The 23,855-nt window shown below is 31.1% G+C and overlaps 2 protein-coding genes across 2 annotated transcripts; one reads left to right on the plus strand and one right to left on the minus strand.

Annotated features, from left to right (window-relative positions):
- Window positions 1-1,142: 1,142 nt before the first annotated feature.
- On the plus strand, window positions 1,143-6,564 carry LOC120256262 (armadillo repeat-containing protein 8). The gene is given in 10 exon segments (XM_039263983.1): window positions 1,143-1,520; window positions 1,522-1,587; window positions 2,319-3,038; window positions 3,681-3,776; window positions 3,851-3,934; window positions 4,322-4,556; window positions 5,235-5,395; window positions 5,631-5,909; window positions 6,004-6,128; window positions 6,236-6,564. Coding segments are annotated over 9 exon segments (1,968 nt in total). The 5' UTR covers window positions 1,143-1,250; the 3' UTR covers window positions 6,061-6,128; window positions 6,236-6,564.
- Window positions 6,565-8,959: 2,395 nt separating this feature from the next.
- LOC120256260 (calcium-dependent protein kinase 20-like) lies at window positions 8,960-12,582 on the minus strand. Its single transcript, XM_039263981.1, has 8 exons — window positions 12,091-12,582; window positions 11,209-11,332; window positions 10,845-10,988; window positions 10,547-10,699; window positions 10,142-10,257; window positions 9,877-10,044; window positions 9,520-9,750; window positions 8,960-9,436 (listed from the first exon to the last, which is right to left on the minus strand). Exons 1-8 carry the CDS (start codon window positions 12,580-12,582, stop codon window positions 9,281-9,283), a joined length of 1,584 nt encoding a protein of 527 aa, XP_039119915.1. The 3' UTR covers window positions 8,960-9,280.
- Between the last annotated feature and the right edge of the window lie 11,273 nt (window positions 12,583-23,855).

The raw sequence follows: 23,855 nt of genomic DNA on the forward strand, positions 1-23,855 counted from the left end.
ATTTAAAAATATGCGAACTACCATTAAATTTGTTCTTGTTTAAAATCAAATAAAATTATATGTAAATAATATCAACAATAAATACTCAATATATTAAATAAAAACACAAAAAAAGGGAAGCCAAAAAAAATTATAAGCAGTACATCACAACTCCAAACAAATATAATATTAATTAAAGTTCAACATCAATAATATTCAAAACAAACCATATATCAACACCAAATTCTTTAAAAATAGAAGCTTTCAATGTGATATTATGGTTGTTAGATTTTTATTAAAAGATTGTGATGTTTATTGGGTTGGTATCAATCTTCTCATAAAAAAAAGGAGACAATTTCCTAACTATTGAATCTTAATAGTACATTAAAAATAATTCAAAAATGGTATCATATGTGAAATTAGTTTAAAAAGAAAATTTATTTCAAAATAAGATTAAAACAAAATAAAATAAAATTTTAAATTATATAATTTAGTTTTAGTCACAAATTTATTGTTAAGTAGCATTCATATTCACATTCACCGAAAGAACCGGCCTCATATCACAATCCATGTGACATTCGGCAAAGACAACACACTATATAATTTTTTTTTAATAATACTTTCATAATTCTAAATATTCTTAACAATGAAATTAGAAAATGACATAAATTTGATTGAGCATGAAGGTTGTACACTCGATGACAAAATCAAATTGTGAATATAAATTTGAATTAATAAAACAAAAATCTAGACAATAAAAAACTGAGATTAAATTATAAGATGAAAAAAAATAATTTATTTATTTATTTATTTTAAATTTTCTTAAAGTTGAAGAGTTGAATTAATTCTTTCACACTCCAGAATGAAAAGAAAACTATATAATCCATAAAGAACAAATTTCATGTTTTAACTCTAATAAAATGACCTTTTTCTTCTAAACTCTTTATATATATATATATATATTAAATATTTGATTATATAGCGAATATATATACAAATATAACCACGGGCTCTATTCACATCCGGCCCATTATAAAATAAGCCCATCCATAGCCTATATAACCGCAAAACGACAAAAGAGAAGGCGTAGAAATTAATTAAAATCAAGCGTCCAAATATCAAATCCCGAGCAAAATAATAATAATAATAAAAAGAAGAAGAAAAAGAAAAAAAGAAAAGGCTCAAAATCGGAACCAATCGAATTCCTTTTAGTATTTCCCGTTTGGGCACATCGTTCGTTCCTTTGTCTTCTTGCGCAACGACCGCCGGAGATGCCATCGACGGCGGCCGGAAGCCGGCCGGAGGATCTGACGGCAAGGCTGGACAGAGCCGCCGCCGGAGAAGGGGAAGAGACGTTGCTGACGGTGCTGAGAGAGGTCAAGAACCAGATCATTGGGAACAAGACGAAGAAGCTCGTTTACCTCCATCTTGGCGCGGTGCCTCGCATCGTCGCCGCCCTCGCGTCTGCCCGGGACCCCGCTGTCATCGTTCAGGCAGCGGCGGCCATCGGTAGCTTCGCTTGTGGGGTGGAGGATGGTGTCCCGAGCTGTGATCGATGCTGGCGCTGTGCCCTGTTTGATCGCTGTGTTGTCCCATGCCAATGATAAGGTGATTGCTTGAGGTTTGATTTCTTGTTTTGATGATCTTGTTTTTCTTTTACTGCGTTTTCTTATTATGTGTTTGGTTTTCTAGGACTTGAATTTGTGCTTTGTCTGAGGGATTTAATTGCCATAAATTTGCAAATCATGATAGAGAGATTGTGACATTAAGATTTTCTCTGTCAAACACGAATTGGGAATTGGAAATTAGAATTTTATGTCAATAGAAATGTATTTGCTTGACGGGGATGACTATTGTGGAGGTAATTGGATGTCTCATACTTTGAATTTGATCAAATTACATGCATTTTTTTGTCTTTATTGCACTACGGACAGAGATTTGTGTTGCAATGGTCGAGCATTTGCTTTTATGTTTCAAGATGATAATTTGAGCCGCTTGCTAGTCTTATTTGGCAAGGATTATGTGGTTCTGGAGATTCAGGTTGGAATGCCTTTAGGATGTAGTTAAGTGGCAGGAAAGTAAAGCTGGAATGGAATATGAACAGTTTGATTTGGTATCTTTCATAATTTCTCTCTTTAGCATTTCACTGTATGCCACATACACACTGACTCGGTAATTCTAATCTGCACCCATAGGATGAATGCCATTGATTGTGCAAGTTGCATTGCTTTGATTAGCCTGCTCTTTTGAGTAGATTGCATTTAGAAAAATAAAACTTTAGCATTGTAATTATTGATATCATTCTCCAAATGCTTGTCTGAGTTTTTAAGGTAATGCAGGTTGTGGATGCTGGTGCACGCTCACTCAGAATGATCTTCCAATCAAAGTTGGCACCAAAATATGATTTTCTTAAAGAGAAAAACATGAAGTTTCTTATTTCACTTTTGAACAGTGAGAATGACAATGTGATTGAACTTGCTGCTAGTATTGTGGCACACTCTTGTGAGATAAATGCAGAGCAAAAGGCACTCTGTGATGCTGGGGCTTTGCAGAGACTTGCCAATTTGCTTGAAGGGTCTTCAAATCAAAAGGATGCCTGTTTAGATTCTATAGCAGCAATAATCAGGAAGAACTCTGAAGTCGGTATGCATTTTGCAAGCATTGGCACTGGGAAAGCTTTGAATTCCATAGTTAAGTTGATAAAGGACAGGAATCCTCGAACTAGATTACTTGCCTGTGTATGTGCGATCTCTATTGGGCATGCATCACCTTACTATGTGCAAGACTTGCAGACTAGAACAAAAATGATGCTGATATTAGTTGAGCTTCTTGAGGAATCCGGTAGAGTTGGAGATGATGCTCCATTTGCCCTGTCAGAGTTAATTTTGGATGATGAGGAGTTACATAAGCAGGCTATATCTGTGAATGTTGTTGAAAAAATTTGCGATTGCTTGCATAAGTATTTGATAGAGCCCAGACGGCTCCATGGGATTTTGCTTGTATTTGCCGAGCTTTGCTCAAGACTAGAAGAGTGCAGATGTCTGCTTATGTCACAACAGGTTCGTTATTTAGTATGGTAGTTGGTTCAAGCATATGTGATGTCTTTACCTCCTCTTATTATAAATGGCTTTTACAAATTTTCCTTAAAAGATTGTTCTGAGCTTAGATGTAAAAAGCATAATTCATATGGCATAATTGCTCGTGTATTTATTCTTTAAGTGCGTAGGTACTTGTTGCATTCATGCAGCTTTACATATAGCTCAGTAACCAATAATCTGATATATGATCATCTGGTAATTCATTGATGCGAGGTATGCTTATGATAAATAGGTATATAACTGATAGGGTTGTGTATGTCTTAAAAAGCTCAAGCTAATTCTAACACAATTCACTTGAATGAGCCAAGTTATATTTGAATTGGTTTGTTATAAACTTATAATTGGAATCTAAAACTTGATGAACCAAACTCAGCACTTCTCACTAATGGGTTATTCACCTGACAACACTAGACTTAAAAGTCACCATGCTGGAATGTTGAACATATGTGGAATTGCAATGAATGACACGTAATATGCCTCTTAAATGTATTGATATTTTGTGTTATTTGCTGAAGTTTGGCATTTTTTTTCATAATAGAATGGCTAAGATGTTGAAATTGTAGTATCTAATAATTCTACATTTCTTCTAAACCAACTGGACAGGTATTGGATACGCTTGTCAATGCACTCAAACATGACTGTCCTGATGTACGTGCTGCGGCATGCACTTGTATAAGGAGCCTCTCGCGGTCAGTGAAGGTTCGTAATATGGTTATTCTCGTGTTGTAAATCATCTGCTTGACTTCGTAGGAGTTAACTATGTTTTGTTGTAGAATTTGAGTGCAGGCCATCTGTCCAGTGAAAGATTCGTTGTTCCCCTAGCTCACCTTTTGCATGATACTTCAACATCGGTGCAGGTATGCATTTCATCGTATGGCTCTAACTCAAAGACCTACCTTAGTTTTGAATAAAAGATGCTAGATTATTGTCATCGCTTCACTATTGCCATGTTGTCACTGCTGTTACCAACTAGTGTGATAATTCCCAGGGAAGTGTTCATTCTAAAATTATGTATTTTCTCATTGATATAGGAAAATCTGGCTCCATTTTAACAACATGAGATATATTTAACTAGAGTATCAATTTATTTTTCTAGAATCCAAGAGAAAAAGATTATACTATTTTTCTGGAATTCAAGAGAAAAAAAATTATACCTCAGTCCCTTTAATTAATGTTGGCGAAACCTTGATGTACAACTTTTGTGGAAGCTTCTGCTGATCTATTTTTGGTTCGTTTATTTTCAGGTTGCAGCTCTTGGTGCTATTTGCAATGTTGCTGTTGATTTTGCAGCTAAAAAGTCTGTCTTTATCCAGTCTGGATGTGTTAAACAGCTTGTTCAGTTATCTAAATCTATGGATTCAAGACTAAGGTTAAAAGCAATATCAGCTTTAAGGAACCTAATGTTTCTTGCTGACGCATTTGCTAAAGAAAGCATTATTCAGGAGCTAACAATATCTACAATTGCTAGTCTAATATGCGGTAAGCATTTGGTATTTGATGGCCTAATAAGTTTAAATACTTATCTTGTAGATATCAAGCCAGAGTAAAATAAAGCCAGATACAACATATAAGTTTCCTGCTTCCAATATTTTCATCTTGATATATAATTAGGGCATATGGAAGAGTAAAATAAAATTAGTAGATGTTTCAGTGTATTGCTCATTTTATGATATAATGTAAATGTACTCAAACCAGTTTCTCAAACAGATAGAAGATAAACCAAATGAACCTTACAATCTCCATTATAATGAAGTGGACCACATTTAGATTTAAGACAAATGTTCATCTAATTTTAAATGCCCATGATGATCAAACCTTGAGTTTGTTGTAGCTCTTGTTGGTACCTTTTGGATGATGCTTATGAACTGCTCCATTATGTTGTGTAGACCTGGTTGGCAACATGGTTGTTGAAGATGATAAAACCATTACATATCCACTAGATTCTTTTCTGCTGAATCTATTTGGAAAGAAGATGAATAGAACTTCTCAATGTTACTTAATTCTGTTTTTACAGCAAATCTTATATTGACATTTGAATCATAGATTTAGTTAGAAGAGAGCTCTTCTTGGATTGAGTTGAAGGCTTTGAACTATATAAAACCAAGAAATGTTAGATCGAAGGTGATTTAGTTGATCACAGATTATTGTATGCTACAGATTCTGAGACTGATATCCAACATCAAGCTTTGGCCCTTGTCACCAATCTTGTAGATGGAAATGTGGATGCCGCTGAACATATTTTTGCAGATGATGGTTTAATTATTAATGCTGTTGTCAGACAGTTGCACAGTGCTTCCTCTGCAGAAATATGCATTCAGGTCAGTATTGCATGAGTCCTAGTCTCTTTTGAAAGTTATTTTGTATCGGATAACACGGATGACATGAAATTGTTTGATTATTGTGAAGTTCATTGTACAGAATGCAATACTCATCATGCAATTTATGTATGATTTTCTGCATCATTTGAGTATCATGTTTCTGATGTGTTTCACCCTAAAAATACTTCTCTGTGATTCTTTCTTCTCATGGTCTCTTGTCATTGCTGTTTTCTAGGGAATGCTATTGCTTAGCAACATTGCAGCTGGGGTTGAATCTCATAAAGAAGCAGTCATGAGTTATTTGGTTTCATCCCAAGACGATAAATCCTTACCTTTTATAACTAGGTTTTTGCAGAACAAGGACAGTTTGCTGCGGACAGCTGCTGTGTGGTGTATAATCAACCTAACTTACCAAGACGGTCCAGATTTGTCGACTCGGATTGCAAGATTACGTTGTGCAGGCATAGTATCTCAAATAAAAACTATGATCAATGATCCCTGCTTGGACACAAAGGTGTCTTTCACTATACTCTATCCTTGTTCATTTTCTAGTTAACTCCAAATATTCTCTGCCACCAATATCTAAAGTTTGATGTATTCTACTGCAGTATCGAGTCAGAACAGCTCTCGAGCAGTGCATGACTTTCGAGGACAACATGCCATGATCCCTTGTTTTGATGCTTTCTGTTTTGTACCATGCCTTACGGGTTTTAGATAAGAGCGGCGATGCAGGGTAAATGTTTTAAGAAAGCTCACAATTACTTTCAGACTTCAATGCATGCCGGGATCAATACAGGCAATGCGTATGACTGACTATCGAACCGAATTTTTCTTTTGCAGGCAAAGCCCGGACTTGACGCTTTAAGGTGTTGTTCTCTTCTCGGTTTTATGATTATCTGAGATTTAATCTTATGCTTTGTTTTGTACTAAGAAATTTTCTAGTGTCTTATATATCTCAATCGCGCCGTGTATTATTATGTCTTACATGTTGTGTCCTTTTGTATCAATATAATTCGACCTTATATCTTCGGCAACAGTGGAACCTTCTGGACATCTGCTGTTATGTATCGTCGTCTAGCATTATAAACTAAACAAATTGCAGGCTCTGCAATTTTGTTCAAAATCTGAAGATTGTCCAAGGATTTCTTTTGTTTCTTATGTTTTATCAATCCAAATGTGTTATTTCATTTTATATTTAGCCATTTAGATATAATATCCGAATTAGTCATTCTATTTTTGTCTTCTCTTCTGGTCTCTCTACTCAGAAATGCTTTCAACTAATCCTTCTACTCTTGAAAATAGACATACTGAGTCCTTTAACTCTTGAAAATGAGTCAATTAGCCCATACATTTTCAAAAGTAGAGGGACTAGTTAGAAAGAGACTAAGAGTAGATGTACTAAGTGGGCCATTTCTAAGAGTAGAGGGACTAATTTGGAACATTCCTGAGTAGAGAGACTAAAAAGAAAGAAAAATAGAGATATGTTTTTATTTTTAAATTTTGTACCATAGGTGCTAGTAGGAATTGGATTGAAAGATTGTGATTTATTTAGTTATTGTGCAGAACATGATTGAAATGTTGAGATTCAAATAGTGTGTTCCATTTTTTATTGAACGGTTGTGATTTATTTAGTTACTATACAAAAATGATTGAATTAATATATTTTGGATATTTAAGTAGTTGGACTTAAGTATCTAAGTATTGAGTATATGTTTGTTGGATTTTGAACTAATATATTTTGGATTTAATTCAAGTTTGTTGTCATTGTTGATTCATGGATTTTGTATAAAAGTGGGTTAAATGGGTTGTGTCATTTTACATGACCCAAGTATAAAAGTGCTAAGTGGGTTAAGCGAATTAAATTGGTCATATCATGTTACACGCTTCATATATGGGTCATGTATGTTTTTAGGAAGTCAGACACGATTAGACACATTTACCCGAATTGCCACCTTAATATATTCTCTCAATTAAAAGCACATGTCATATTATATAGAAGTAATAATTAGGGCCTGTTTAGATTAGCATACATAAATATTTTTTTTAAATACTTTTTAAATAAATAAATAAATATATATATTTTTTTTTACAAATATGAGCATGGCAACCAAAAGTTGACATGTGCTGATTTTCTACATGTACCACACTTATTAACTCTACGTCATATAGTCTGACATAGCGAAAATTCGATCCTGATAACATTAGACTAAAGTACTGTTTGCCAAAGAATTCTAATATATTCTTCTATATATATATATATATATATATAAATATATAAATTCTAAAAACATCCATATATCAACATTAGATTTGAACCAACTACGGTATATTATCTAGTGAAGTGTGAACAATAATATACACAATATTCATCAATGTAAACAATAATGAAGTGAACAACATTCATTAACAATATCACACATAATATTATAATATTATGAATTCACCATAACTTGTCTCTGCCTTTTTATTTATTTTTTGTTTTATTTTATTTTATATTTTCTGCAGACACTGCGAATATCCGCAGAAAACAAATTACCATTATATATATATAATATAATAATAATTATTATTATATAGAATGAGAGATAGAAAAAGAACCTCAAGGATTTCAGCCACCACCACAGCCAATGGCAAGCTTTTTTTATCCATCGTCATCTTCAATTCTTCATTGAAGATGATGATTTCAGAGCTTTATCTCCGCCGTCACCGTCGCTCGCCGTCCATGTTCCGGCGGTTGAGCCCGGTGGAGGTGAAGAGAGCTCCTCACCACCTTCATCTCCTCTAAATATCCCAACTTAAATTTAGATGAAACAAAAAACATCATTAATTATATATGTTGATATTTATCAATAATGTATATATGCAAGATCATGTATTAATTCTTGTTTGTATTAATAATTCTTCAACACAAAAAAAAAGAGTGATTTATTTTAATATAATAAATAATAATAATAATAATAATAATAATAATAATAATAATAATAATAATAATAATAATAATAATAATAATAATAATAATAAATTTTAACTTCTCACAAACTCAAATCTCTCACCAGTTTTTCACTTCACTTTGTTTCAAGAAATACAAAACAAAATTATAGAAGATGTGTTTATTATAAGTTTGCATGAAGATGAACATAGACATACATATAAAATGAAAAAAAAAAAAACACTTATTTCTTCAAAACTTTATTCACATCCATCTAATTAATATGATATCAAAGCTTTACCAAAAGGTCAAGACCGTCCAAACGAGAGAGAATATGAGGTTCACTTGATGAAGTAGCCATTTCACTCTCTCTTTGCCACCAAAAAATGATACCAGTTTCAAGTGAAAGAGATGAACTAACTATATATATATATATATATACATAGATAAGATAAGGATAATATATATATATATATATATATATATACACACACAAAAGTGCTTATGTGTCATTTGATAATAAGAAAATAGAGCTAATTATGGCATAACAAAACATTGTTATTGAATATCATTAATTCATTAATCCAACAAAACAAAGATATTCAGAAATTGGATTTCAGACAGAACACCATATATGTTCACACCAGCACAGTTTTGATGGTGAAAGGCAATCAAACCTATGAACATATATTGCTTCAAAGCAAACAAGTACTACAAATGAGACTTTCAACAACAAACAAATGATAACTTCCGGCAAGGTTTCTTCTAACACTAAGCCGACATCGAATATATACAGCCAAAAGCTTGACAGCAATCCATCGCCTTCTCTTTTTCTCATTATACGACATGAGCTGATCGACGGAACATGAAAACCGAAGCGAGCAGGAAAGAATTGAGACACTTCCGAAAGAATAAACCAAAACGAAAGGAAAAATAACCGGCATTGGTTTGTCTTCTCATCTGCCTTCATTCTGTAGCTGCAACGATCCGTCCTTCATCAGCTTCAAGCTGAGGTTGTTGAACCGTTCGCGAGAGTACTGTCTCGAAGCCTTTCGCCAATCTGTTCCTGCCTTCATCATTGCTGCAAACTCATCGTAACTGATTTTTCCGTCCTGCAGAAGAGAATGGCTAAATTTAGCTTTTCACAAATGGAATGTATGTGTGAGGGTGTAATTAAATGGGTAGATTAATAAACCTTGTCGGTATCAACATCACGGATAATGGCGTTGATGACTTCCTCATGATTAGCTTCCAGATCATCAGCTAAACATTCCCTAAGCTCTTCAATTTCGATGTACCCACTCTTGTCCCGGTCAAAGTATGAAAAAGCTTTGTGTAGGTGCTCGTCATTCCCTATCTTTCTAAGATGAATTGATACGGCGACAAATTCTCCGTAGTCCAATGTCCCATTGCCATCAACATCAGCCTGCCATTGCAATGGTTAAAACAGCTCGATCAGAACAAATATGCTGTTTCTTAGAATAATGTATGCATCTAAAAGGAATAAAACAAACAGAAGAACAAGAAGAATATTGACTTGTATGAAACTTACAGCGTCCATTAATATCTTAGCATCGGCATCTGCAATCTGGTGCCCAAGCTTATGCAAACCATATTTCAACTCTTCGAGCGTTAGCCTTCCGGTGTTGTTTATGTCCATTGACTGAAACATTTCCTTTATACCTGCCGCTTCTTCCGCAGATAAATGCTCAGCAACCACCTGAACAAAATCACAACATTATTTGACTTTTGCATTTCTCGGAACATGGTCATGCTAATAAGTGTTATGTATTTGTTGAAGGAAATTCGAAACTTACCCTGAGAGCTCGTTTTTTGAACTTATTCATAACAGAGAATTGCTGCAGTCTCGCTTTAACAGTCTCACCAAGAGAAACATTTGGAGCCTTTTTAGCATTTTGCAACCAAGGATGATCTGCAGCAGCAAAACAAAAGAACAGAACAATGATGTCATAACAATGACCAACAAAAGGGTACAACCCAAAGACAAAAAAGAATGATGACAAATACTATGTCTGCTTTGGATTGTTGATTTGCAAGACACAAAAACAATGTTTTGTCGTTCTAACAGAACCAACAATCATTGTTAATTTCTATATATTTCTCGTAAAATAGAGGCTTTTTGAAGCACATTTTTCATTATAATCCATGTGTTCTATCAATACATTTCAATTGAGAGAAAAATGTAGAGAGCCAGCAATTACCAAGTACTTCTTGAGCAGTTAACCTTCGTTTGGGATCTGGATCAAGCATTCTTTTAACAAGGTCCTTAGCATTATCAGACACTTTAGGCCATGGATCTCTTTTGAAATCTATAACAGAGCGAATAATTGCTTGCGCAACTCCCTGTTCAGTCTCTGCATAATGAGGAAAAAGACTGAGAAACTTAAGATGATAAATAAATTAAGACTTCAATTAACTATTAAAGAAACTCTATCTACAAAGGTAATTTTGTTGAATGTCACACAACTCAAAATCCTCATATATTTATCAAGAATTTACCTGCCCAAAATGGCGGAACACCGCATAGTAGAATGTACAAGATAACTCCAGCACTCCATACATCGACTTCTGGGCCATAATTTCGTTTAAGAACCTCTGGTGCCATGTAATAAGGACTACCAACAATCTCAGTGAAGCGCTCACCTTTGATTCAAGAAGAAATACAGTGAAAACAATGAAAGAGGCAAGATTCCAGTGTGCTTAGAAAAAGAATGGCATTGGGTGAATCAAAGGATCAAAAGCACTATTAAGTTATTTGCTTTTCCGAAGGACATATGACTCCTTACAGAATATGCATACAGAATAAAGAAATTTTGCATACTAGGGATTGGAATTTGTTAAACATTAAGAGCCAAGATCATACCAGGTTTGAAAAACACAGACAAACCAAAATCAATAGCCTTGAGCGCAGCAGTTTCCTTCTTGTTTGCAAACAAGAAGTTCTCAGGTTTGAGGTCCCGATGCATCACTCCATGCTTGTGGCAATTCTGTGAAGTACAAATGGCAAAATTGGTAATGTTATTTTCTCAATATGTTTGTTAAAAGAAGGAAAGAAAGAAAAAAACTCCATTTAGAGCCAACAAGACGGAAATCAAGTCTAATTAAGTCAACAAAATACGAGTGTATATCTCCATTGTTAGTGTACTGCATAGTGGCGACAAAATTCATTTAACTCGCATGGTAACATTAATATGGAAAGTACAAATGGTGCAACTAAGGCATCCAATTTAATCAAGCACCTATATGAAAGACCTCATGAAATTTAATTATCAATCGCTAAGATTAATAACCCCAGAAACTCATAAACAATAGTATCACTATGAAATAATCAACAGGAACACTATAAACAGGACACACATGACAAACACAAGATGCGCAAACGATAAATCAGCAGTTGATTTTTTGAAATCCTAATTTGATAATAATAACATGTAGATATGTTACTGATCAATAAAACTACAATATAAGAGACAATCATATCCACAACCACAATCAGAACATATAGTTAGAAGATTGGAAAACCAAGGAAACAAAAACCAAAAAGTCAACACCATTCCAAGAATAAACAAACCAAAAAGCTCAAACCAAATTGAACTAAATGGAAACAAACATCAATAAATGTATCAAAATATTAAAACAAGCATCCTCAGCAAATCAAAATCAAACTGGCAAACCAAATTTCCAAAAGCTCAAGCAGACATCTTTATCAAAAAGCAAGAGAAACAGAGAGAGATGTTTATAATACCTGAACAACCTCAACGATGGTCTTGGTGACGATGGCAGCAGCACGTTCAGTGTAGTGGCCCCGGGCAACAATCCGATCAAAAAGCTCGCCGCCCTCACACAACTCCATGACCAAATGCACGGCGTTATCATCCTCATAAGTATCCTTTAACCGGACGATATTTGGATGCGCCGGCAAGTGCCGCATGATGTCAACCTCCCGGCGAACATCCTCAATGTCAACAGCCGTCCTCAGCTTCTTCTTAGAGATGGATTTGCACGCCAAGGACTCACCACTGCTCCTATCGGTGCAGAGATACGTGATGCCAAACTCGCCGCGCCCCAACTCAAGCCCGAGCTGGTACCTCGCCTCGATATCCTGGCCAGTGGGATCCTTGAGCACCGTCAGCTTCGGCGCAGGCTCCTTATTGTATTCCACGGAGAAAGGGTTCGGCTTCTTGCCCTTCCTCGCCTTCCTCTCCGGATCCACAGGTGCGGCACAGCAATTCCCCATGAAAACCAACCAAAATTGCAATCAAGATCGGAGCTTTCCGAGCTTCCCTGGAAGGAGAGATGGAGATCTCAATGAATCAGGGCAAAAGGAGGGAGCTTGATGGGATTGGGAGGAGGAGAAGAGGAAAGATTAGGGATTTAAAAGGGTTAATGGAGCAGAGTTGGAGATGAAGAGAAGAGAGGGTCAAAGTTTTGTCCTAAAGACTCCATCTTTGTGTCCCTCTCTCTCTCTCTCTCTCTCTCTCTTGTGATTGGAAGACAAAAGGAAAAGGGGAGGAAAAACATTGGGAAAATGCCATACAATTATTTATTTATTTATTTATTAATATTTATTATATATATATATATATATTTTAGATTAAAAAAATATTTTAAAAAAAAGGATTTTTAAAAAAAACTATTTAAAAAAAAATATTTGGAGAACACACCCACAAAGAGTGGAGATGCCAAAGAAAGGAGGAGGACAAGGACATGGTTGTTAGACATGCTTTTTATCTATTTCACATGAAAGAGAGGAGAGAGAAATTTTTATTTATATATATATATATTAAATATTTTTGGAATTTTAGACAATTAGATTTTTTTTTAATTTTGTGGGCTATTATGAATTTTTGGTTTTATTAAATAAAATTGATTTAAGTTAAAGTTTATATAGATGGTGATTATAAATTCAACCAATATAAGTGTTTTTTTTTTAATATTTACTAAGTTGTTGAATCAGAAAATATTATAATAATTTTTTAATTAAATAAAATTCACAGACAAAAGCTTGGTTTAAAAAAAATTCACAAGATCATCCAAACATTATGGAAAATCTCATTTGAAATATTTATCTAAAAATAAATAATTTTGCAAATTTAAATAATTTGTTTTTTTATATAAAATTAATGGATTTTTATGTATTGGCAGGAAGCAAAGAGGAAATGTCATTTTTTTCATGTGTTTGGGGGTGATGAAACATGAATTGAAAGCTACTTTTTTTAGAGTGGAGGCATAGGGGCAACTAAGGGGTCTTATAAATCAATAACCTTTTTCTATATATATATATATATATATATATATTACCCAAATTTAATTTAATAATTTATATTTGAATATGTACTTCTTTAATTCACAGTTTTCTGTATTTGTATTTTAAAAAGTATTAACTTTTTATTTTATGGATTTAACTTGAGTCAATAGAATTATAAATTTCAAGCTTAGAAGGAAAATATGTTTTTTTTTCTAAAAAAAAAAAAAAGCAATTAAGATTGCATGTTTTAGAGTGCTTTCAATTTATTTATTTATTTATTTAAATGTAATAGTAAATCTATTTGTTGAAATAAGGGCAATCAATTTCAAATAATAATAATAATAATATAAGTTTAGATATGGTGATACTTCAAATAATATTATTAAATTTAAAATTTGGTGAATCATGTAAATATGGTAGCGAATCCTATATATAAAATGATCCATAAAACCATATGTAAAAGAATTTGAAATTTATAATTTATGAAATTAATTATAAATAAGCACATTATTGAGTTCTCGTAAATCATTCAAAATCATAATTTTTATAGTCAAAACCTTTTCTATCACTCTCATGTTCTTCTATCATGTTATGACAAGTCATAATTTTTTTATCAGAGACATAGTTATTATTGAAGTTTGAAATATATGTATATATATATATATATATATATGAATTTATGTCTTTTTCAACTTGATATACAACTTCAAGATTTTAAGCGTGGCAACAAGCGCACCACCATGTATATTTAATAATCTAAAAATATTACCGGCAAATTATCTCTAGCTAGCCATTCTTTTTTTATCCAAAAAGTTAAATACAATTATATTTTGAAATCTTAATTCACAACAACATATAAGAGATACCTATCTCATAAAAAACATATCTCTTTTATCAGTAGAATTTGACTTTAGAAGCACCCCCTCCCTTTTACTTTTCTCTCTCTCATTTTTATTTTTAGTTTTTTAAAAATATCAATCCTTTTTCCAAACTAATACTATAGTCTAAAATATAATATTTTGAAAAAAATATTTACAAAAATTTTATTATTTGACCTATTAATATTATACAAAGTAGTTTATCTAGTAAAATTTTTTTTTTCTAAAATCTATTATTTATCCCCTTTGTTTTTTTTACAAATTAATTTATACAATATAAAAATTATATTTTTTAAAAAATTTTGTTAAAATTTATTATTTGACCCTGACTTTTGTAACTATAATATAACACATAAAAAAATATAAAAATATTTATAAAAATATATTGTTTATGTACTTGGTCGATCTTTTAAAAAATTATAAGCTGTCTTTTATAATCTTTATAGCCTCTCATTGTTTTTTTGTTTTTATTTTGTTAAACTGGATGGATCGAGACAGAGTAACGATATTATTTTGACTCAATCTACAATATTATATATATATATATATATATATATATATATATATATATATATATTGATTTTTTTATAGGGAACATTCAAAATTTGTTTTTAATTCTTTGAGTCAAGCACCCCTTCATATTCCTCCTAGTTCCGCCACTGCCTTCAAGCATTTATTAATAACAGTGTTTTTCTTGGACATAAAATAACATTTAAAAGTTTAATCGAGGGAAATGGGAATTTAAATGCTAATGGCAATTTTTGGCAAATTATGAGGTTCATAAAATAATTGTGTTTAAGAAACTATGTAGGTAAAAATGTAATATTGAATAATTGTTAGGGACGTATGGAAAATTCTTTAATTTATTTTGAAATTATATTCCTAATTTAAGTAATTAAAAAACAATTATAGGGTTATCTTTCCTTGTGGGACAAACCCAAGTCCAAATTTGACTAGGTCCATTTACTTATATTTGGACTTTGGCAATGTATTCATATAATTAAATAAATAGATAGATAATAAATCTAATCAAAACTAAATTAGTGAAAAACCCAAACAAAAGAAAGATTTTCCCTTTGATTAGGCCATTTCCAACCATGTTGGCTTGCAACCTTTGTGTGTGTGTGTGTGTGTGTGTGTGTGTGTGTGTGTGTGTGTGTGTGTGTGTTTTAATATCTTTCTATTTTTTTTTGATAATTAATATAAAATAAAAAATTTCTGTAGAACTGACCAAATTTTTATTTAATCAATATTAATCAAATTAACTATATAAAATAATTTTTTTATATTTATTTAGAAAAATTAAATCTCCCACATTTTAATAAATGATTGGATTAAAATCATAGTTAATATTTTTATTTTGAAAAAATACTTTAAATTTATTCGATTTGTTCTTGCACAAAATGGCAAGATATTCCGAAAGGCAGAAACTAAATAAAAGTAAAATAATAAATAAATAGAAGATATATAATGATAATTTAAATCAAATTTTTTCAATATGGTATTAAGTAAAAATCTCTTAAAAAAATCTAATAAGTGTTTTCATAATTAACCAACATGTTAACGTTTTCTTGATCTATTATTGTCTGGGTCCATTGTACATGTGTTTGACTCGTGGTGTGAGAGTTCATGAGATAATTAAAAAGTCTGCGTGTGCGTCAGACTAAGTTTATCTTTTTTTTTAAAAAAAAAAAGAAAAAAAATAAATTACCAACCATATGAGTAAACACAACATCCAAAATAAAATTCACCACCTAATGATTCTCAATCAAGTAACAATGCATCAATCAAAACAAATAAAACCCAACTCATAAACAACAAAGAAAATATAAATATATTTGTTAGCCTACAGGTGGTGCCTCATACCTAGTCAAGAAGACACTACTCTTATTTATCATTTTTATTCATTCATCCATTCATACGAGTTCACTACTTATTTAATATTTTTAAATAATAATAACAATGAATAAATAAATACAAGTCCAAGTGGAATATGGTCCTTATCCTTATGGCTTATTGAAAAGAAGAGTCAAACATCATTCATACTATTCCATGGTTGACCGCCAATGTTGACTCATCATAAGTTGACTTATTCTCTCAATTAAAGTTCATCAAAGGCCATGAACCGGCCGGGATGGGAATGTACCTCCACGCCCGAAAGTTAATATTATTATAATATGGAGAATTTATTTTGTATAAAATATAGAGCAATTTTGTGTTATATAAAAGATTTCAATTAAGTAAATTAATATCATTAATATTAACTAAAGAATAATTAATAATAATTATTATTAATTAACAAAATAAGAAAAATAATAAAAAATAGCATAAGAATTCTTGCTGAAAGAAAATGTCCTTTTATTAAAAGTTTGGTCAAGTTTGAAGGCTCAGAAATTTTGAGAAAATATCCTTTTATTATAAAAAATCTATTGTCTTCTCTAAAAATTTACTCCTATAACAATTTTGATGTTATATGTTTCCAAAAACATATTTCTATTTGTCTAATTATCATCATAAATTTTAGATTGTTAGGTATATAGTTATGTGGACAAAATATAACTTGAACTTATATATATATATATGATTTTAAATTTTAGTTATGTAAAAAGGTTCATAAACCTACAAAAATTATTATCAAAATTTTGGTGGTCATATAAAATGTGGAAGTATTTCTTTTTATATTTTTGACAATTATTTAATAATAAAAATAGTTAGTACTTAAAAAAAATATTGACATATAAAATTTAGATTTTGCATTGTTTAGTATACAAAAGAATGTTGTTGTCTTGTTCCTCCAAGACAAATACATTCATTTTCTTATGAAGAAACCATATTAAGAATAAATCTAATGTTATTTGAATACATGATAAATTTATTTATTTGATCATTAATAACCATATGAAGGAGGTGATGGTGCCATTCATGTGGAACTATGTGATTAATATAGTTCTTTGTGGGATAGTAATTAAATTTATATTAAATCATGTTCTTCTCATGCTTTAGTTGAACAAAATCATGTTTTTTTTTTATTGAATATTTTTCTGTTTTCCAGTATACAAAGTTGATTCAAGATGACAAATTATTTTTGTGGAAAGATTAATTTATAGCCAAAGAGTTTTTAGTCCATTCATGACTAATTTTGATTAAGTAAAACCTTTTTAAAAAAAATTTTTGATTACATAAAAAAATTATAATTTCCATGATTTACACATAGTCTTACATTTTTTTTAAAATATAATTTACATGACTAAACATATTTTAAAAGATATTATACTAAGAAAATCCCAAAAATACATATATAAAAAAATGGACTAATTTTATGTTGAAAATAGCACATTTAGGAATGCATCTAGAAATCAAGACTTAGTCCTACAACAATTCAATCCAATGATCAATAATTAATTTTGGTTTATAAATTACATACAATTTAATTGATTGGAGAGTGGATAATAAGGTCAGTCAATTGTTTTCATAGAATATAATCCAATTGATTGGACTCTTGATTTTGGACTAACCAACAATAGAAATTCTTTATTAGATATTCTTGCATCTCTTGACTAATATATATATATCTTGTTAGGTTATGCTTAAAGATAAATAACTGATATAGAACAAAAAAATAAAAAAATAAATAAATAAGGTAAAAGAATTTATGTGGTATGGACAATTTGAGTCATTTGACCTATACCCCTCGATATAGAATAATCTTATTTTTTTTTATAAGTGATACAAAAAGAATTATAAATCCCTAAAATCGTAGTTGTATATATATAGCCAAAAACCATATTGATTTGATTTAATCTGAATTATATTATAAAAAATAAATTGCCTTATGCTCAGTAGCTTCTGCAGATAAACCTAAAAAAAAAAAATCTCTTTCAAGTTAAACTCTTAATAAACGGGTTAGGTCACTAACTCAACTAAGTCACAAAAAAAATTAAAAGCACATTATATATATATATAATTATTTAAAAGTTATAAACAAGAAAATATATTTGTTTGTGTAACATATTATTAGTTTTTATTACTAGTGATGATTTAAAATTAAATTAATTAAATTATTATTAAAGAGGCTTTATTTGGATTTCATGAGGTGAATAAAACTTAGTCCAAACTCAACTTTATTCTAACTTGAGTTGAGCTCGAGGAGACGATTGAGTCTAGGCCTAGAGCTTTGATGATGAGCAAAACCAATTCTTAATTAATAACTAATTATATTATACTAATTTAATGCCAATATATATATATACTTAATATAAAACTAATTATATTATTTAATAACTATAATATTAAAAAAAAACTCTCACTGAGCGCCATTTGAACAAGCTTTTATCATTTGAGTTTGGCTCATTTAATAACTAAACCTAATACTATGACTCAAGAACAGCTCATTTCATTAATTAAACAAATTGAACCAGTCAAAACTTGAACTTAAAGATTTAAAAAGTTTGAGAAATAAACTTGTAATGATGTGGTTTTACATTAAATATAATCAATGAAATCTTCTTTGTTTAATCCATTCATTACAAGTACTCAATGAAGTCTTATTAAGAAGGTCAAGATGTTTGTGATCAACCAAATAACTTATTGAATGCAATGTATTACTTTTTGACTTGAATAGTTGGGTTGGCAAAGTTGCAAAAGCCATTCAATAATCTCTCTTCCACAAAGTTGCCTTAAAAGAAATTTTAATTAAAAAAAAAAACATCTTGCTAATTATGTTTCTATATATGTTATATTTTTTCTGCTAGCTGACCCATTGGCTTACATTTTTTTCATTTCTTTTTATTCTTATAAAATGAATATCATCACTGCTAGAGTTAAGAGATCTGAACTTCTAATAACTTCAGAAACAGTGTCATTGTATTTTCATTTCATTTCTGACCACTTCCACTCAGCAAGTTCATTTCACTGTAAATGAGGAAATGTTAAAAAGTGGAAAAAAAAAATGCCACTTTTCCTAAAATAGGAGAAAGTGATATTACTTTCACAACTTCTGATGTTTATTTGTCAGAAAGTGAAAATAGAACTGAAAGATTTAGGTGTTGGATGAAGTTCTATAAGTTCAAAAAAGATTTTAGAAATGAAAAGAAGTTAGTTTTTATAGATTGACTTACTTCTCCTCACTTTAGTAAAAAAAACATTGAAATGGGCTTAGTTCAAAATTCATTTCAGTATAAATGAACACTAGAAATGAGGGAAGTTAGACCACTTCTCTCCATTTCTCCTCACTTTTCTTGAAATAAACCCTCATGTGAGCACTTACTAAGAATCCAGAATAGACCAAATAGTGCTAAGCCAATTGTCTTGGCTCAATATTCACAAGTTAGAACTGGGTGTCCCTTTTCAAAGATTTAATTAGATATTATTTGAATCACAATGCTTACTTCTCATTCATCAATCAAATTATTGCACATCCACCAAATTGGAAAGGCAAAGATATATGCAATACTATAATCATTTGATTCATTTCAAGTATATATATATATACCCCACTACCTAATGTGTGCTACTGTATCATCCATCTTTTTTTTTCCTTTTGAGGACTTGATCTTCTTTTGCACCATCTCTAATGTGTAGTTTTTATTTTTTTCACAACCTAGATAAATATTGTTTAGGGTGGTTATAATTACTTAATTATAACGGTTTTAGGTGTTAGTAATATTTTATCTTTGAATCTAGCTCATGTTATTATGGTTAGAAATACAAAAATAAATATATAAAATAATATATATATATATATATATATAATATAAATTTATTGTTTAATATTCCATAGCTTTTCACATTACAATTCTTTTGTATATACAAGCAATTCTTTTGTATATACAAGCATGGAAATAATAAAAAAAATTAAAATAATTATGATAATATAAAATCATAACTAATAAATATTTTAAGCCCTAAGTTTTTGAATTACTTTGAGAATTGTTTAATGAATCCTCTCAATATTAAAAAAAAAAAATCTCTTTTGCCTATTTGGAAAATGTAATGCTACTAAAGCAATTGTTATAGGTGTCCTAATTTTGAAAACAAATTTAATTTTTTAATAATAGTTTATTATTAAAAAAATTTATTTATTATAATAAATTAATATTTTCTTAATGTAATAGGTAATCAGTGTTATTTAATCTGAAGTACCAAATAATTTAATTTAATTATTAGTCAATTCCATATCCTCTTAACAAACCTTTTAAAGTTCCCACTTGTTTTTTCTTTCTCTATAGTGGCCATTAATAACTCATTTAAAAAATAGTGCACTTGAGATACACTCGTGGAAATCACTCATTGAAAAATAGGGCACTTGACAAATAAATACTAGATATCTTTGTTAAAATCACAATAAATGATGGGTGAAAGTTGCAAGGTCAAATCCATTGTATCATAATATTTTGTAATACCATACAAACATACAGTAGAAGTATTGTATAAGTACTGTTCATCCACTATTTACAGGGTCTCATGTGAAATGAGCTATATTTTTCCACCCTCGAGGGTTACAAGAAAAGAGGACTTTACCATTGTGGGGTTGTAGGGGGTGTTTGGATTGCTTTTTTTAAAGACCAGAAGTATTTTTTTATAAGTTAAGCACTCTGGGTTCAAAAAAAGTTGTTTGTATTGACACTACATCGTAAAGCAGGTGTAAAAAGCGAAAAAGCAGTTTTTAAAAGTCATGATGAACTTTAAAAAGCTTTTTTAGCTTATTTCTGACCTTCTACAGAAAAGTTAATCCAAACACAAAATGCAAAAAATACTTAACTTACTCTGGAGAAACACTTTTTTCCAGAAGCACTTCTACTAAACTAAAAAAAACACTTTTTTGAGAAGCCAATCCAAACAAGGCCGTAGTCTTGATATATATAATCTTGGCACGTTTGTGGTAGACTTTAATTACCCTGCGTGTTAGCCCCCATATAGTAAATCTCCAGGAGATCATTAAACCACCGTAATTGGTGCACCATCATACATATCTGTCTTTTTGACACCTCACATGTGGTGATACTTATCGCCTTTATAAAAAAATAGGGGATTTTGTTATGAAATATAGATGCCTTAAAAGAAACATAAATGTTTTCTCCTCCATTAATATATTTATTTTTATTTTTTTACATTTCTAATGTAAATTCATAAATACTATATTTATATATGGGGTTTCGATTTATGCGTTTGAGATGTGTGTTAAAAACTAAAACTCTTCGTCTAATAGTAATTTTAAATATAAATTTTACTTCTGTTTATTTATTTTGTTATTTATTTATATATCATAAATTTATTAGGTTTTAACACACTTTTTTTTTCCAAGAATTAATCTCTCCAGATTTAATCTAATGTTCAAGTTTTTAAATAAAAATAAAGAGTTTTAATTTTTATATATAATGTCACTTTTTTTCCTTGAGTTTTTACTTGCAAATTAAAAATATATTTGTTAGTGATGATGAATCCAACTATCTTGTAAAAGGATCAACAAACATCTTATATAAGCATTCGTCAAATATATTTAAATATGATTTAATTTTAATTAAATAAATTAGAGATCTAATTTGTCTTTGACAAGCAATCTAATATCCAAAGGTTATATATATATATATATTAATTAAAATAGTGAAAAATGACAATGACCTTTTCATTTATTAGTTTTAGGTCTCTTGTCACACGCTTACACTTCTACTTAGGCATGTAGCGGTTAAAATTCTCTTTTAAGCTGGGCGGCACTGCTGTAAAAAATCGAGACCTCTGATCACATTTACAACTTACACCAAAGTACTGTGGGTTCAGAATGCGAAATACAATAAATACAAAGATACTCAAATTTGCGGGTACAACATGCTCTGAGATCTATAGCACCAATAACAAGAAAGAAAGAAGAGGGACCTGATGCACGATCTCGGACTCGACGACTAGCGCTATACTCAATCGGGTAATATAGGGGTCTGCTCGCCTGCTGACCTACAAAGGCATTCGGTTGGCTCGGTAGTGGCTTAATAATTTCAAATATTTAAATCACAGTATATATAAAAGTATAAATACCATTACTTCCGAATAATTTTTCCAACTTTTCCAAAAATACCCAGATTCTAGCAAAATCCTGATCTTTAAAGAACTCTTGAAACATAAATTCAACATGAGATCGACATCGATTTGATTTTTCCTCGAGAAAACACAAATTTCGTGAGGACTTTGCCCTCATCCTGATTCAAAAATAACATAAATCTCAAATTAATCTGTTGATACCAGCACTCACTGACGCTAACATGAGTTCAGAAAACTCTAAACCTTTACGTGGCCGCGCTGGGTTGAGCCGTCGAGAACTCATGTGTCTTAACGTCGACGGCCGGTTCGCGTCCGGTGACCGGCTACTCGATGAATATCCAGGTCGAGGCTCTACACTGCCCACAGGCGCTCGTAGTAATCAATACCGGGTCCACCGCGCCCACCTCTAAAAGGCGGCCCTGGGGACCCACTCTTGCGATAGTCGGGGCCTTAGCCCGTCACCGTCAAAACCATCGAGTAAATACGACGATAATACCATCTGTATAAATCGATAACCACGAGGATCCTTTTCCAGGACAAGTATTCATCACGCAGAAATAACATTATTTTCCATGCTAAAGCGATGCCAAGCGATGTAATAATGCGTAATACCGGTAGAAGCCCGGATCCACGATACCATTCCTATACCGGAATGAAAACGATTCTATTAACAATCTTGGGTAAAACATCTTTAATATGCTCACATGGTTTACATAAATCACTCCAAATCAACAGCTATATACCCATCAAAATAAATACTAAGAATTGAATGATTAAATCACATATACATGTATTTTTACTATTCACAAATCACATTATAATTATACTAGAAACGATATGTCTAATCACGGTTATCATGAGCATCAATGGCAAACAAATATCACGTATATTTCAACTATATATGGAATCAAACATGATAAAATGAAATACTTACACGTTTATTTCAAAATACTAGCGCATTAAAGCAATTATTTCAAAATAATAATAATTAATCAATTATTTAAAATAATAGCCACTACCAACTCACAGGTGTCCTTGGGTTCCTTCCTAGGCAGGAACTCTCTCTAGCGCAGCAACACCTACGGAATAATATAACAAAATAAATACTACGTTTAAACTCAAAATAAAATCTGATAATAATAGACTCTCTGTTTACCTCATCATCGGTTAAAATCCGACCTGTAATCAAGCGGCTTTCAGATTGTATTTAAACAGCTTCGGTTTAGAATTTACATCTTCTTGAATCGATCACGAGCCCGTCTTAATTACGCTTGAACCAAACTTGAATTTCACTGAACCAGCCTTGAATGCAACTCAATTCTTACACAAAATCCATTAACGATCGGCTTGCGA

Source organism: Dioscorea cayenensis, unplaced genomic scaffold, assembly GCF_009730915.1.
Source record: "Dioscorea cayenensis subsp. rotundata cultivar TDr96_F1 unplaced genomic scaffold, TDr96_F1_v2_PseudoChromosome.rev07_lg8_w22 25.fasta BLBR01001362.1, whole genome shotgun sequence".
In the NCBI taxonomy this organism is placed as follows: domain Eukaryota; kingdom Viridiplantae; phylum Streptophyta; class Magnoliopsida; order Dioscoreales; family Dioscoreaceae; genus Dioscorea; species Dioscorea cayenensis.

Excerpts from the sequence above, each read along its gene's own strand:
- LOC120256260 (XM_039263981.1), bottom strand. The coding sequence starts at position 12,582 with ATGGGGAATTGCTGTGCCGCACCTGTGGATCCGGAGAGGAAGGCGAGG. Across the intron at positions 10,258-10,546 it reads AACTGCTCAAGAAGTACTTG|ATCATCCTTGGTTGCAAAAT; the intron begins GTAATTGCTGGC and ends TTGCTGCTGCAG. Across the intron at positions 10,045-10,141 it reads TCAAAAAACGAGCTCTCAGG|GTGGTTGCTGAGCATTTATC; the intron begins GTAAGTTTCGAA and ends GATTTTGTTCAG.